Here is a 17,139-nt window from a genome sequence, read left to right as displayed (position 1 = left end):
TCTCTGATGATTAGTGATTATGAACACTCTTTCATATTTTTTTGGCTACTTGCATGTCTTCTCTTGAGAAGTGTCTGTTCACATACTTTGCCCACTTTTTAGTGGAGTTATTTGTATTTTTGCCTGTTTGTTTAAATTTTTTGTAGATTCTGAATATTAGACCTTTGTTGATGTATAGTTTGCACATATTTTCTCCCAGTCTGTAAGTTGGTTGTTTATTTCCTTGATAGTTTCTCTTGTTGTGCAGAAGCTCTTTAGTTTTTGAGCTAAACTAGGTTCCAGTTGTTAATTTTTGTTTTTGTTGCAATTCCTTTTGAAGACTTTGTCATAAGTTCTTTGCCAAGGCCAATACTGAGAAGGGTATTTCCTGGGCTGTCTTTTAGGATTTTTATAGTTTGAGGTCTTACGTTTAAGCCTCAATCCATCTGAGTTAAATTTTGTGTATGATAAAAGGTAAGGGTTCAATTTCATTCTTCTGCATATGAATATCCGGTTATCCCAGCACCATTTATTGAATAGAGAACCCTTTCCCTATTGCTTATTTTTGCCAACTTTCTCAAAGATCAGATGGCTTTAGCTGTGTGGCTTTACTTCTGGGTTCTCTAGGCTGTTCCATTGTTCTATGTGTCTATTTTTGTACCAGTACCATGCTGTTTGGTTATTGTAGCCTTGTAGTATAGTTTGAAGTCAGGTAATGTGATGTCTCCAGCTTTGTTCTTTTTGCTTAGGATTCCTTAGACGATTCAGGCTCTTTTTTGGTTACATATGGATTTTAGAATAGTATTTTCTAATTCTGTGAAAAATAGTGTTGGTAATGTGATAAGAATGGTATTGAATTTGCGGCCAGGCGTGGTGGCTCACGTCTGTAATCCTAGTACTTTGGGAGGCTGAGGCAGTTGGATCACAAGGTCAGGAATTCAAGACCAGCCTGGCCAATATGGTGAAGCCCCATCTCTGCTAAAAATACAAAAATTAGCCAGGTGTGGTGATGGGTGCCTGTAATCCCAGCTATTTGGGAGCCTGAGGCAGAAGAACTGCTTAAACCCAGGAGGCAGAGGTTGCAGTGGGCTGAAATCAGGCCACTGCACTCCAGCCTGGGAGAGAGAGTGAGACTCAAAAAAAAAAAAAATAGTATTGAATTTGTAAACCACTTTGGTCAGTATGGACATTTCAGTGGTACTGATTCTTCCAACTGATGAGGATGGAATGCTTTTCCATTTGTTTGTGTCATCTCTAATTTCTTTCCTCAGTGTTTTCATTTCTCTTTGTAGAGATCTTTCTCCTTTTTGGTTAGATGTATTCCTAGGTTTTTAAATCTTCTTGTGGCAAATCTAAATAGGATTACATTGTTTATTTGGCACTTACCTTGATCGTTATTGTTGTATATAATTGCTACTGACTTTTATACATTGATTTTACATCCTGAAACTTTACTGAAGTTCTTCATCAGTTCTAGAAGTCTATTGGTGGAGTATTTAGGGTTTTCCTAAGTAGAGAATCATAGTATTTTATACTCTCATAGAGCATAGAGTATGCATAGTTTTCTATTCTCTCAGTAAAGCAAGACACTTTGACTTCCTATTTAGATGTCTTGTATTTATTTCTCTTGCTTGATTCCTTTGACTAGGACTTCAAATACCATGTTGTAAGAGTGATGAGAATGGCTATCCTTGTCTTGTTCCAGATCTCAATGGGAATGCTTCCAGCTTTGCCCATTTTGTATGTTGGCTATAGGATTTTCATAGATGGCTCTTATTATTTTGAGGTATGTTATTTTGACGCCTAGTTGGTTCAAATTTTTTATCACGAAGGATGTTGAATTTTGTCCAAAGCTTTTTCTGAATCTACTGAGACCAAAACAAAATATGGATTTTGTTTTTAATTGTTTATGCAATTAATCATATTTATTGATTTGCATATATGGAGCCAACCTTACATGCCAGAAATAAAGTCTATTTGTTTGCAACTAATTAAATTTTGGATGTGCTGCTGGATTCAGTTTGCTAGTATTTTGTTGAGAATTTTTGTATCTGTGTTCACATCAGGGATGTTGGCTTGGAATTTTCTTTTTTGCTATCTGCCAAATTTGGGTATTAGGATGATGCTGGCTTTGTAGAATGCGTTAGGAAGGGGACCCTCTTCCTTGATATTTTGGCACCGTTTCAGTAAGACTAGTTTCAATAAGACTAGTTTTTTTTTTTTTTTCCTTTTAGACATTTGGTAGAATTTGGTTGTAAATCCATCTAGTGCAGGGCTCTTTTTTTTTTCTTGGTTGGTAGATGTTTGTTGTTGTTGTTGTTGTTGTTGTTGTTTTTACTGATTCAGTTTCAGAACTCATTATTGGGCTATGTAGGGTTTCAACTTCTTCTTGGTTCAAACTTAGGAGGTTGTATGTTTCCAGAATTTTTCCATTTTCTCTAGATTTTCTAGCTTCTGTGCATAGAGGTAATCACAATAGTCTCTGAGGATGTTTTGTATTTCTGTGGAATCAGTTGTGATGTTGTCTCTGTCATTTCTGATTGTGCTTATTTGGGTCTTCTCTTTTTTTCTGTTATTCTGGCTAGTTGTCTATAAATCTTGTTTATCCTTTAAAAGAAACAATTATTGGTTTTGCTGATCTTTTGTATATTTCTTCTGCTAGCTTTGAGGTTAGTTCTTGTTTTTCTAGATCCCCTAGGTGTAATGTTGGATTGTTAGTGTGAGATCTTTCTTTCTAACTTCTTGATATAGGCATTTAATGCTATAAACTTTCCTCTTAACAGTGCTTTTGCTGCATCTTGGAGATTTTAGTATGTCACACCTCTGTTTTCATTAATTTCAAAAAATCTTTGATTTCTGCCTTAATGTTATTGTTCACTCAAAAGTCATTCAGGAAATAGGCAAGGGCAAGGACTTCATGACCAAAACACCAAAAGCAATGGTAACAGAAGCCAAAATAGATAAATGGGATCAAATTAAACTAAAGAGCTTCTGCACAGCAAAAGAAACTATCATTAGAGTGAACAGGCAACCTACAGAATGGGAGAAAATTTTTGCAATCTACCCATCTGACAAAGGGCTAATATCCAATTATAATATAAATATAATGTCTACAAAGAACTTAAACAAATCTGCAAGAAAAAAACAAATAACCTCATCAAAAAGTGGACGAAGGATACAAACAGACACTGTACTCCAGTCTGGGCAATAGAATGGGACACTGTTTTTAAAAAATTGGTTCTTTCTTAAAATTGCTCTGTCATCTTTCAACTCTTGGATAGTTTTACTGGCTTCCTTGGATTTCTCCTGAATTTTGTTGTGTTTCCTTGTCATCTGAACTCTGAATTCTATGTCTGTCATTTCAGCCATTTCAGTCTTGTTAGGGACTACTGTTGGGAACTGCTGCAATTATTTGGAGGTTTCCAGCTTCATCTACATCCCTGCAAAGGACATGAACTCATTTCTTTATGGCTGCATAGTATTCCATGGTGTATATGCACCACATTTTCTTTATCCAGTCTATCACTGATGGGCACTTGGGTTGGTTCCAAGTCTTTGCTATTGTGAACAGTGCTGCAATAAACATTCATGTGCATGTGTATTTATAATAGAATGATTTATGATCCTTTGGGTATATACCCAGTAATGGGATTGCTGGGTCAAATGGTATTTCTTCAGAAATCGCCATACTGTCTTCCACAATGGTTGAACTAATTTACACTCGCACCAACAGTGTAAAAGCGTTCCTATTTCTCCACATCCTCTCCAGCATCTGTTGTTTCCTGACTTTTTAATGATCGCCATTCTAACTGGCATGAGATGGTATCTCACTGTTTTGATTTGCATTTCTCTAATGACCAGTGATGATGAGCGTTTTTTCATGTTTGTTGGCTCCATAAATGTCTCCTTTTGAGAAATGTATTTGGAGGTAAGGAGATATTCTGAATTTTTGAATTGCCAGAGTGCATGTACAGATTCCTTCTCATCTGCGAGGCCTGTATTACTTTATTTGATATTGCTATCACTTGGTCAAGGCTTTTTGATTTTATCTTTATTTTTTTTTGAGACAAAGTCCTGCTCTGTTACCCAGGCTGGAGTGCAGTGGTATGGCCTCAGCTCACTGCAGCCTCTGCCTCCTGGGTTTAAGTGATTCTCATGCCTGAGCCTCCCAAGTAGCTAGGATTACAGGCACTCACCAATATGCCAGCTAATTTTTGTATTTTTAATAGAGACAGGGTTTCACCATGTTGGCCAGTGTGGTCTCAAACTACTGACCTCAAGTGATCCATCCACCTTGGCTTCCCAAAGTGCTGGGATTACAGGCACGAGCTATTGCACCTGACCTGTGTTTCTATTCTTTATTTCTTTTAGAGTCAAATTGTGGTATGTGTTGAGTATAGTTGTTTGGCTTAATTTCTGGATGTTTTTAGAGGATTGAGGCTGTTCATTTGTGACTAGATTTCTGCATTGGGTTTCACTAGCAATGTATGCTTTTCGTTCGGTCCCATTCTGGCCCTGGAGCTTGTCAACTCTGTACAGTGTTCCCAGATTCCTCCCTCTTCTACTTTGGTTTCTACATCACCTCTATATCAACTTTCAATGTTTTATTTCAAATGATCTGTTTGAAGTGTAAAGATTTGCTCAATATTTTGTTTTCTTTCAGCGCAAGAGGTGCTCCCAGCTACATTTAGTCAGCCACCTTGTCCCCTGTGTTACTTCAGGTTGACACTACCAGTGCTGGCTGTGAACTCCAAAGCCTGCTGAGCTAAAGGGTCTGCCCTTGAGGGTGCACACCCAATGCCAGATGCAGGTGAGTAGACAGATGTCTTGGGTGTGAGGCCACAGGTAGTCAAGGTCCAGCACCTACTGTTTTTATTAAGCTTACTTTTATTACAAAATTATTACAAAACCTTTAACCAAAGTCAATAAAACTCTGAATAAAATTCACACATTATATAAATATATTTCTATACATAAAAGTAGTTCTGAATGACTGCACTTGAAGATATGAACTAGGGCTCTGAGAGATAAATGAAGCTGGCAAGATGAAGAGGGCATCCATGGTTGCCTTGGATAAGATACCAATAAGATAAGAGTTTAAACCTTATCCTAAATACAATAAAGAGTCTTTGGAGAAATTTTAGGATAAAAACAATTTAACCATTTTTATGTTTTAAAGACATCACTTTGGCTGCAATATGGCATATACATAGGATTTGGGAAAGAATGCAGGTATGCCATTTAAGATAAATAATTAATGGCTAAATTCTGCCAATGTTGATGGAGAAGAGAATAGTTTAAAAGAATATTGGAATGATAGAAGAATGTATCTGGTGTTTTGTAGGATGGGAAAATGCAAAAGAGAAGGGAGAATTCAAAGATACCTAGAGTATAATTCTGCAAATTCCTTTTACCATCACAATCTGAGCCTCTCAGCCATAGACACCTTTGATATCTCAAGACTTCCTGACACCCTGGATTCTTATGACATTAGCAAGCGTAGTTAAGTAAAGTCTGCCTTTGTGTACTCTGAGTAATTTATCCATTTTCCATGCATGAAATTAATGGCTTATGTGCCCCCAACTCAATTTGTATCAAGAATAGTTAGTTGACCAAGCATCGAGAATAGATTTATGATGCTTCTACAGCCCTCATCAGCATGCATAATTACAGTTTTGCAAAGATGCTAAAATGACTATCAGCTACCTTCTTTGACTCTCATATTCCTCACACCCTCACTAAAGTAAAAAACATTTGGAGTGCTTTCCCAACAGCTTCAGAATGTACAGCCATGTGGTAGTATTTGAATGTTTTGTCTGATAAGTTAAGGATTCTTTTTGCAACTAATTAAAAAATTCAAAGATCTGAACCAGTTCCTCAAATGTAAATTATTGACTTTTGTTAGTCATTATTTCACCTGTGCCAAAACAAAATGATTTATAGGACAAAGAAAAATTACTGATTCATTGCATCATGCAAATTCCTATAGAAGAAGCAAGTTTAGGATATAAGGCATGTACTGGGGGAATTTAAAAAATAGTGTTAGTGAACTGCCAGGTAAGAAGAGACCCATTAAAGTTGTCTAATAGTGGCCTCTTCAGTTCATCTAGATATCAAAATAATTAGAAAATCATTAGATATCTGATTTATTTAGGCCAAATTCTTTTAGCTCACATTGTTGATCTTTATGAAAATTCCTAATTTCAAATAGAATTAAGGATCTGTTACTTCAAATAATACAAAGCTTTTGAGTTTCTAAATTTCTAATTTTTTCCTAGCTCTCTTCAGCTATTTTTAATAGTAGTGACATGAATAAAAAAACAGGCAGGGTTCAAGTAGATATTTGATAGAATTTCAGTTTTTACATAGTCTTACAGTTTAATAATTTTGGTAATAGATAAATTTCTTAACTGAACTGCAAAGTTTATGTATGTGAAATTATCAGTGTATATTTTAAGTATGTTTAAAATATATGCAAATATAAACATTAAATACAGAGGTACTACCCAAGCACATATGTATTTAGACATAAATGAATATATTTATATAATGTTTGTGAATTTTTATTGAGCATGTTAACATTTGCATAGGCTCATTAATGTTTGCACCTGCCACTCCCTATCTGAGAGGCCTTCCTCTACTCCTCTTTTAAAAATTTTTATTTTTTAGAGACGAGGTCTCATTCTATTGTCCAGACTGGAATGCAGTGGCACAATCATAGTTCTCTGCAGCTTTAAACTACTAGGCTCAAATGATCCTGCTGCCTCAGCCTCCTGAGTAGCTGGAATCTGAAGCATGAGCTACGATGCCTGGTTTCCACTCCCTTTTACATGGTTTGCTCCCTCCCATCTCTCCATAAGCCAGCTCAGGTATGATGCCTCAAGAAATTACTTCATGCTGATCACATGTAGAGAGCAATCTACTCATTTTCATAGTGTTTGCCTACTTACTTCTGTGTCCTTGACCAGGCTGTAAAATTCTATAAAACTGGGTAGAAATGGTGAAATCAATGATCTGAGGTTTCAATGGGTTTTTAAAGTTTCATTGAAAGGGTACTAGAATAAATGATACGAACAGAAGGGAGGAAGTGTTCAGAGACGATGTTGCTTGACATAGGGGCTATGGAGATGGGGCAGTTAATGGCAGTAACATGGTTCAGAGTATGGTTAGGAACCCCAAGGCAGGAAGTCAGGGAGGTAAGTTGACATGCTGAAGATCAGGAAACATGTAAGATCAGAAACCAGACTAGAAATCACAGTTGTCTGACTCCTACTAAATGTTCTTTCTCATACCAATGTTAGCTTCTATTTTTTGACCTCTAATACAAGGGGAACTAAATAGTGTTCTATTCAAGATGGTGATGTACATTGAATGAAGAAAAGGGAGAAGGCTCAGCTTCATGGGCAAGAGACATGTTCAGCTGCATTGAGTCCTATGTTTAGAAAGGTCCCACATTTTCATTTTGTACTTCACTCTGTAAATCAAATAGCTTGTCCCGGAGAGAAACTTAATGATTTAGGAGAAATGTGTTGTTCTTTTGTCTCATTTGAGCTGAATTTCCATAAGCCTTACTTTTCTCCAGTTAGCATACAATTAACATTTTATCAGGTCTATAATGGAAGTTTTAAAGAATCCATCTGTCAAACACTTAAGTTTCAATGTAAATTTTTGTTTAAAACCACTTGCGCTTGATAAAATCAGCCTAAAGATAAGAAATACTCTGACTCAGGAGAGTGAATACTTAGTAAACTAAAAAAAAAAGAAATAAATTAAAGTGCAGGTCTAGAATCTTATGCTTGAATGATGGCTTAGTGAAAACATTTACATTTTTATTTCTTATACTAAATATGGTATGCTTTTGTTATAGGTTTACGAAATAAGTGTAAGCAAGAAAGAGAAATTAAAAATTATCCCCAAATCCTTAACAGGAGTCAGCTATCAAAATGTATAACATTTTGGTATAGATCCTTCCAGGCTCTATGAGTATATTTACATGTATATATATTACATTACATAGCTTTGTGTCTATTGGATATCTTAAATACAATTTTTAAAGTTAAATTTTAATTTAATAATTGACTCTAGGTAGACTTTGTATCTTTGTGATTCAATATTTTTCTAAAGTACCAATTCAACATATATAATTTCTATTATATGAATAAACTTAAACATTTATTCTTTTTGTTTATTATTAAACACCTTTTTCAATCTTCACTATTATAAACCGTACCAATATGAACATTCTTTGTGTATTTGTCCATTCCTGTAAGTACAATTTCTGGGTCAAAAAGTGTATTCATTTTAAAGGCTTTTAATCTGTGTTTCCAAATTGCTCTTTTAGGGTTGTATTACTTTCAGGACCTCTCACTAGCACTGGATATTCATATTCCTTTTAGGTTTTTACCAGTTGGACAGGCAAAAACTGTTTGCTCTCAGTGTCGTCCTTTGTTCTTAGTGAGGTTGAACAGGTTTTCAGGTGTTTAACCTTTTTCTTTTTTAGTGAGTGTCCTGTTAATGCCTTTTGGTCACTTTTTTCTACATAGTCTTTGGCCTTTCTCTTATTGTTCTGTAAAATATCTAAATGTATTAGGATTGTGTTGCACAGTTTCCATAATTTGTCAAAGGAGTTTGCCAAGGCCCTATCAACATATTTGCAGAGCTCTCTGGGGTTTCTGTGTTTTTTTCTATGAGAGTAGTTTTACAATGCATCACTTTTTTTTTTTTAACGAAATAAGAAATGCAAATGGTAACTGTAATTATGATGACAGTATTGATATCACAAAAATGAGAACATCTTGTAACATATCTAAATAATGTATAGACCAAACACTAATAATAAAACCATCAAGAACAAAGTACTGTACAAGCTCATCAAACATTTCACTTTCCCATTCATTTCTCCAAATCCTGGAAATTAAATTTACATACAGAACATTCTGTTATTTGATCTTCTGTCTCAATGCTTTCTACTGTGAGCATTTCATTAATATTCTCATTGTGAGTCCTTTGGGAAACTTCCAGGTTACAAAACACAATTGTACAATTTCACAAGACAACCCATTAACACGTAGAATAGAATGTGAAATGCAAGATTGGTGTTTTGGAATTTTAAAACTTTTTTCTTACCCTCTCCAGTGTAATTTCTTCAAATTCATATTCGATTTCTGTCCCATTGACCTGTAAATAGAGAATAAAAAGGAAGAGAACTACTAAGTATATGTTGAGGAGGAGACAGCTGCATTTTAAATAATGCTTGGGGCTTAAATTTTCATTCTAGCTATAAATAACCACATTTTCTTGATATTTCTGATTGTGCATTTTCATTTAAATAAAATATTTTCCAAGCAATTCTAAAATATATGACTAAGATGCTATAAAAAATAATCAAAGATTATTGCTTCCTTTAGAATTCTGTGATTTTCTTGTGGGGAGGTGTAATAATGCAAGATACATATTGTGAGTTTACAAAGAATATATCAGGGAGGGGTAATTTTACAATTATGAGGAAAATAATTTTCTCATTTTTTAAAAATATTATGTTTGAACATTAAAATATGGCCTTAAAAAATCAATGATAATGACAGCACAACATTGTCTCTTTTTTGAGCAGTAAAATAGCAGAAAATGACTGCAACATCTAAGAATACCTTTTCTTTAGTGACTCAAGCTCTGGTAATTCATCCCCATCATCCTTTTATTATCTTTATTGGAAAGCCCTGGACCATATAACCATAACTATGTACCTCAGTAGCAGTAAGAAAAGAGCAAAGTAACACACATTTTGAAATTCCTATTGACAGACTGTTTCAACCATCCAACCAATCCTTGTATTGATTTGAATTTACAGAAATACATTTTAAATACAACCAGGCACCTTAGATTTCCACAAATGTGCATAGAGGCTGTATGAAAAGTTGTTTTAAAATAATCTAACAGGCAGGAGAGGTGGCTCACACCTGTAATCCCAGCAGATTGGGACGCCAAGGCAGGGAGATCACCTGAGGTCAGGAGTTTGAGACCAGCCTGACCAATGTGGGGAAACCCTCTCTCTATTAAAAATACAAAATTAGATGGTCATGGTGGTGCATGCCTGTTATCCTAGCAACTCAGTAGGCTGAGGCAAGAGTTGCCTGGGCAACAAGAGTGAGACTCCATCTCAATCATCATCATCATCATCATCTAACAAATAGTCCTTTCACATTTTTATCTATCACAGAATTCTTCTCAAGCAGTCAAAACCTTTAAGCAAGAAAATTCTCACATTTGTTGTTTCTTATTTTTGATAATGTCTTGGCAATATCATTAGAATTCAGTAATCAGCCAGAAAGACTACTTTTGTGTTATTCTAACTTCAGTTTACTTTTCTATCTTAGAAGAATTTAAACAGTACCATGGATAGAGAGCTCTATGCAGGCAAGGCCCAGATAGTCAGTCCTGTTGCCCAACCCAGAGCCTGGCAAAAAAATAATGAAGGAGGGCTGGGCGCAGTGGCTCACACCTATAATCCCAGCACTTTGGGAGGCCAAGGCAGATGGATCACCTAAAGTCAGGAGTTTTAGGCCAGCCTGACCAACATGGAGAAACCCCATCTCTACTAAAACTACAAAAATTAGCCAGGTGTGGTGGTGCATGCCTGTAATCCCAACTACTCAGGAGACTAAGGCAGGAGAATAATTTGAACCTATATTATCCGGAGGTTGTGGCGAGCCATTGTACTCCAGCCTGGGCAATAAGAGCAAAACTCTGTCTCAAAAAAAAGAGAAAATAATTAAGGAAAATATAGTGAATGAAAGAGTGACTGAACTAATTAATTTACTTGTGTAATTTATAAACACAGATATTTGTGGATTTCCTTTTGTAAAAAATTTGAATGTAGTATTATCATCTAAAGGTGTAATTATAGTTCTAATCAGTGAAAGTATAGCATGACAATGACAATGGACTTACTTAGGTGAGCCCACCACCCACTCAGAGCATGCTTTTGATTTTCTAATTACGTGAGCTAATTGGTGAACCACAATGTGCTGTTTTACTACATTATCAAACAGCCCTAAACTAAATTTGATTTTCTAGGCTTCAGCAGCTTAATGACTCACAGAAAAGAACCTGGTGATGTCAGAAAGCTTTAGCAGCTGTCTAGAGGGTTTTGTTTTGCATAGGCAAAAGTAAAACACACAGACCCACACACACAGACACACACTTCAAACTCCTTGTATATGTATGTTTCCATACGAATGTTTTTAAAGACAATTTTCTGTAGTCGATAGGAAGAGGACAAAAGGGGAAGGCTGAATTAATGTGATACGTTGTCATTCCCTCAGTATGTCTCCAGGAAGCTTTTCTTTGCTTCAGTGCTTCTCTAGAGTGAATTACTTCACATTATTAAGGTGCTGCAAACTGGGGAGAAAAAACAACTTCTAAGAGAGAAAAACAAGCCTCTAATAATGAATATCTTAAGGCTCAGTGAAAGAAATTCTGGTAGAAGTGCTTAAAAGACAGGAATATTTTAGAGGCATACATTGCATAGCTGTGGCCTATCAAAACCTATGCTTAACATTTCTAGGATCATAAATGCTCACTCTTAGCTTTTAGAAGTATTATATACAAATATCCTAATTGGCATTCCAAAGTTCCCTAGTCAGCTACACAAACTATTGCAGGCTTATATTTACCTCATGGGATTTTCATTTTCAACCCAAGAAAATAATATCATTTGTCTAATTCAACAGTATCCAGGTTCTTTTCACAAGGAGGGATCATGCCATCAAGGTTGAAATGAAACTTTGCTTTTAAAACAAAGCATTCCATGTGTACAACAAGCTTTGGTGAAACTATAGAAGTGTGAAGGGTTTTTAGCATAGGTGAGGTGTCATTGCAATGTTTACCTGAGGAGCATTTAAAGCATAGAATCACAAGAACCATTGAGGGAGTTCAGAAAAGACATTGGAAAGGCCCTACTCTCTATTCTCTCATTCCTAGGGGAGGGTGGTCTCTGTTCTGCCAAAGGACTCCTAAGACAAGAAATGGCAAAGATCTTGAGGGAAAGAATGAGACAGAAAAAAAGAATACCTCCATAGGGCTGGACATGGTGGCTCATGCCTGTATACCAGCACTTTGGGAGGCCAAGGCGGGTGGATCACGAAGTCAGGAGATCGAAACTATCATGTCCAACATGGTGAAACCACATCTCGACTAAAATACAAAAAATTAACCAGGCATGGTAACACACCTATAGTCCCAGCTACTCAGGAAGCTGAGGCAGGGGAATCTCTTGAACCCAATGCAGTGAGCCGAGTTCATGCCACTACATTGACATAGCAAGACACCATCACAAAATAAAATAAAATAAAATAAAAAATACCTCCAACTTAATTTGTAAAAATGTAGTGCCTTTTCAAACCAGTATACCAGTACAGTATTTTTAAAATACTTATTCTGACTTTACTTCTAAATGAACTCTCTAGAGTGGTTGCTACTGAATGATGAAACACCAAGACTCATCTATAATAATTTACCCCTAACCATAATCTTGTATATCCTCACTCAGCAAAATCAAAACTGTTGTAAATGGCTCCCATTATCTTCTGTGGGGTTTGCAGACAATCTATGATTGTCTAAACTTGCCTTGCTGTCTCACTGTATTTCCAATCAGTTTATGAATATATGATTTTCAATTTATGAAGTTCTTTTCCTGAAAAGTGTTCTGCTGAATCCATTTTTTTTTTCTTGTACAGAAACACTTATGGTAACATTTAAGTACCTTGGTCATGTTTTATGCTACTGATAGTTTGGGGCCTAGAGAGCTTCATGGTTGGGGCTTTCTGTTATTCCATTTCTAGCCCTAACTGTCACAGCCGCCTCTCCACTTTGAGAACTAGAAAAATGAGAGGATTGACATTTTCAGATTTGGAGAGTCAGTCAAATAGATGAAACTTTTCAGTGTTGGAAAAATGTGTGTGTGTGTGCGTGCGTGTGTGTGTGTTTTAATTGATTACAGTTCTGTGGTGACAGCTGGTAGATTTCTCTGGTGGCCAGAAAATCAAACTGATGTCACATATTGTCCTGTACTGTTCTGGGCATGTAGCCTTCCTAGAATCACATGGCAGTTAAGTCAAGAGAATGACCCACAGCCCACTCAAATTTAAACTTGATATTCAAAATTCTAATGTCATGAGTGTTGAATGCATTACATATTTGCTTTTCTCCAACTTATAGTCTCTCTCCAGCTTATAGTTAATTTTAATGCTTTTTTCCTACTTCAGTGGCATAGTAGCCACTTGCCTGGATGATGATGTAATTTGATTTTGAGATATATTTTTATCTCCTGAAAAGAGGTTCTCCATAAATAACACATGTGAACTATTCCATATTTTAATGTTGTTTTATTGGAATCTTAAATAGTGATTTCACTGATTTTTTTTGCCACCTTTGTGGTTTTATTAAGGCTAAGGATACACTAAACTCTAGGATGAATAATTTTTTTTTTTTGAGATGAAGTTTCAGTCTTGTCGACCAGGCTGGAGTACAGTGCCATGATCTTGGCTCAGTCCAACCTCCACATCCCAGGTTCAGGTTCAAGTGATTCTCCTACCTCAGCCTACCAAGTAGCTGGGATTACAGACATGTGCCACCATGCTCGGATAATTTTGTATATTTAGTAGAGATGGGGTTTCATCATATTAACCAGGTTGGTCTCAAACTGATGACCTCAAGTGATCCACCTGCTCTGGCCTCCCAAAGTGCTGGCATTAGAGGCGTGAGCCACCGCGCCTGGCCCGAGATGAATAAATTTTATATATCTCTGGGTCACATATTATAACAAGTGCTGAAACAAGGATATCGAAGCATTCACTTTTTTAGACTAAACACAATTCCACTCAAAGAACCATGCATAAAGTGCCAAGAACAGTGATAGACACTGAGAAAATATTTTAAGATATAGCTATATTCTAAAGAAACACAAAACCTTTAGAGGCACCAAAACACAAATATATTAAGGCCTGACAGAAGTGTGATATCTAATATTTAAAATCTAGAGGTAGACTAAAGCTACAGTGCCACTATTGCCACATGCAACGTATGTGCAGATCTATTTACTATTTGTTGTTTACATAGATTAAATCACTTAGTAGGAGAGAACATGATAGATGATGTACTAATCCTTCTCCTTATTATAAGAAATTATGATATGGTAAACAAGGTATACCTCTGATTGTTATTGTTTCAGCATCTAACACTGCAATTGGACTTTGGGAGGAATGTGATCATCATGCAAACTGGGACATCTGGTTTTCAGGGCTTCCTGCCACTTCTAGAATAAGGTGGGGCAATGCCACTTTGCTTCATCCACAGATGTAGCATACATTACAGCGGCTAGCATGATGACTATGTGAGTGAGTAAGTAGATGAATCAAGGAATGAATAAATGAGATTTTTAGATGGGTTAAACCTGATGCACTCAAAGAAGACCTTGGTTGCTAATGGGGATGCCATGCCTATGGGGCCTAGGCCTTTTGCCATTCCTCGTTTATTCATCCTCACCTCTGAGACTGGCTCTTCTCAGAAGCCCTGATTTTACAGGGTCACACCATCATCAAATGCCCCAGAAAATCTACACATACACACATACACAAACACGCACACCCATGTAAGCACTCATTTGCATTCCTCTTTTTTAGTACCTTGCCAATATTCATCCTTCCCTTTTTTTGGAGTAATCCTATAGTAAATATGTCATGATGCATTACCGTTTTTCACACTTGAGCCTATGTACAGTCCGATACTCAGCAGGTGAAAATATGACTTCCAGAGTAAGCAAAGACACAGATTTGAATCCCCTTTCCAACATTTTTAATGGGTGTGAGTTTGGGCAACTTCCTTAATCTCTTAAAACCTCAGTTTCTTTATGTGCAATAGTTCTTCCTCATATGGTTATTGCAAGGATTAAATTAGATAATTTATGTGAATTATCACACATCTTAAGTGATTAAAGAGATTTTAGCTAAAATCTCACACAATTATCTTCTCAGTTCCTACTTCATAAAATTCTTAGTAGGAATAAATAGTATTATACACATTAACTATTTGGCACAAAGCAGGTCTTTAATAACGAGAGCTATTATTATTAGTTCTGAATTACAAATCTATAAGGGTCAAAAAATTTACTTTATCAAATACTGAATATTTGCTAATTTATCCAGTAATCCATAACTTAAGCAAACAAACTTGTCTGTTTCTACAAGATCTACTAAAACCCTTTCCTAACCCAAATATCTTTTTCTTAAATCCATCTAAGATGTACTGCCTTGTGTAAAGGAATTATCTTAGCTTTCATTCTCAAATTAAGTAAGTGTGACCACTCAAAATACTATTTTGACTGGGCATGGTGGCTCACGCCTATACTCTCAGCACTCTGGGAGGTCAAGGCTCGTGGATCATCGGAAGTCAGGAGTTCGTGACCAGCTTGGCCAACATGATGAAACCCTGTCTCTACTAAACATACAAAAATTAGCTGGGTGTGGCGGCTCACACCTACAGTCCCAACTACTCTGGAGGCTGAGGCACGATCACCTGAAGCCAGGAGGTAGAGTTTGCAGTGAGCCGAGATCACGCCACTGCACTCCAGCCTGGGCAATCGAGAGATACTCGGTCTGAAAAAAAAAATTATCTCAACTAAACTTTCTCCCAATCTTCTGTTTACTCACTCTTCACTTTTTAAAAATATTCCCTTGCCCAGTATGGACCATTATGTTGCTACGCTATTGACATTCACTTTCTCAAGGCTATTCTCATGGCATTTCTCACATCCTTGTCTTCATGAGAACACAGGTTGTATATTATCCTTCTTTTACCCTTGTACCTTCTGGCACCATGCCTTGTTCATAAGTCTCCAAAAGTATCTTTGGACCCAATCACCTATGAACTCCAAAAATTAAGTTGTCTTTAAATTGTATCTTTACATAAGTATGGGCAGCCACTAACAACAGTTGTCCTCTCCCATGAAATGTGGCTTGAATTTACTTACCCTCTGAGGAAATGTTTGCAAATTTAAAAAATAATCTCAAACTTAAATACTGAATAAATTAAAACATTAATCAAATACATTAATACTTAGTACCTACCATGTGCTAGGTATAATGATGGGCCCTGGAGATACAAAGATGAGTGAAATATGGTTCCTGCTCTCAAATAACTCAGTTTAGCAGATAGAGACAAGTAAACGGAAACATGTAACAAAGTGACGTAAGCGCTATGGGAGATGTCTATAGGCTGTAGCAGGTGCAGAGATGCACAGAGATAACAGGTGATTCTACCAGGAGTGAGTCAGAAAAGTTTTCATAGAGGAGATGGGATGAGCTGAATGTGTTCATGGGCAGGTGTTCATGAGAATTTGTAGGCCTATCAAAGCAGAGGGAGCAATATTAACCACATCTTCAGAATGTTCCGCCGGAGAGAGCACTGGCCTTAGAATCAGAATGCTTGCATTGTACTCTTGATTCTGTGATTTAACATGCTAGGTAACCTTGGGCACCTCATGATGCAGACAGATAACCTCTGAGGTCCCTCCCAGCTCTGACCTTCTAGCAACAGGGCTTATCTTCTCACCTACTGAACCTGACCAATTGTTACTGTAATTTTTCTATTACTGTTTATTCCAAAGATCCTAACTGGCAACCCATAATCCTACCAGGCTGATATCTCTCTGGCCTCTGAGTATCTCTGTCTTATCCCTTCTCTTTAATCTATAAAGTATCCCAACAGGGAGAAAACTAAGTAGTATCACTCTCCTTCTTGGCTCAACTCAAGGACATTACCATAAGCATCTTTTCCATTTCTACTCCTCAAGGATCTCAGGTTTGGGGGGGGGGCAGGGGGAGAGGAAATAGCTGTTTCTCTCTAAAAAGGAAAAAAAGATAAAAAAGTTTTGCTCTACTTCAATCCAAAAGAAAAAACTTGAGGAGGCTGGTGTTCTTTATTCCCATCTTTTTATCACATTTCACTGTATTTTTTAAATTTGTATGAATTTAAGGGGAACAGTACCATTTTGTTACATGGATATAGTGCCTAGTGGTGAAGTCTGGGCTTTGAGTGTAAGGATCACTTAAGGCACGTGGTATCTATTGAGTAATTTTTTATCCCTCATTCTGCTCCCACCTTCTC

At 36.6% G+C, this 17,139-nt stretch overlaps 1 protein-coding gene across 25 annotated transcripts in view; it reads right to left on the bottom strand.

Annotated features, from left to right (window-relative positions):
• The window catches only part of DLG2 (discs large MAGUK scaffold protein 2), a 2,183,817-nt gene that overhangs the window by 673,479 nt on the left and 1,493,199 nt on the right, over positions 1–17,139 (bottom strand). For all 25 annotated transcript variants that reach the window (XM_032295960.1, XM_032295961.1, XM_032295962.1 and 22 more), the window contains one exon: positions 9,106–9,156. In XM_032295960.1, the coding sequence (XP_032151851.1) occupies positions 9,106–9,156 (51 nt within the window). The remainder of the gene's footprint in view (positions 1–9,105; positions 9,157–17,139) is intronic.

The sequence above is a fragment of the Sapajus apella genome, unplaced genomic scaffold (assembly GCF_009761245.1).
Source record: "Sapajus apella isolate SASKATOON/1434 unplaced genomic scaffold, GSC_monkey_1.0 scaffold34, whole genome shotgun sequence".
NCBI classification, from domain to species: Eukaryota; Metazoa; Chordata; class Mammalia; order Primates; family Cebidae; genus Sapajus; species Sapajus apella.
Note: the sequence above shows the minus strand (reverse complement) of the source record. Positions and strands in the feature narration are given on the sequence as shown.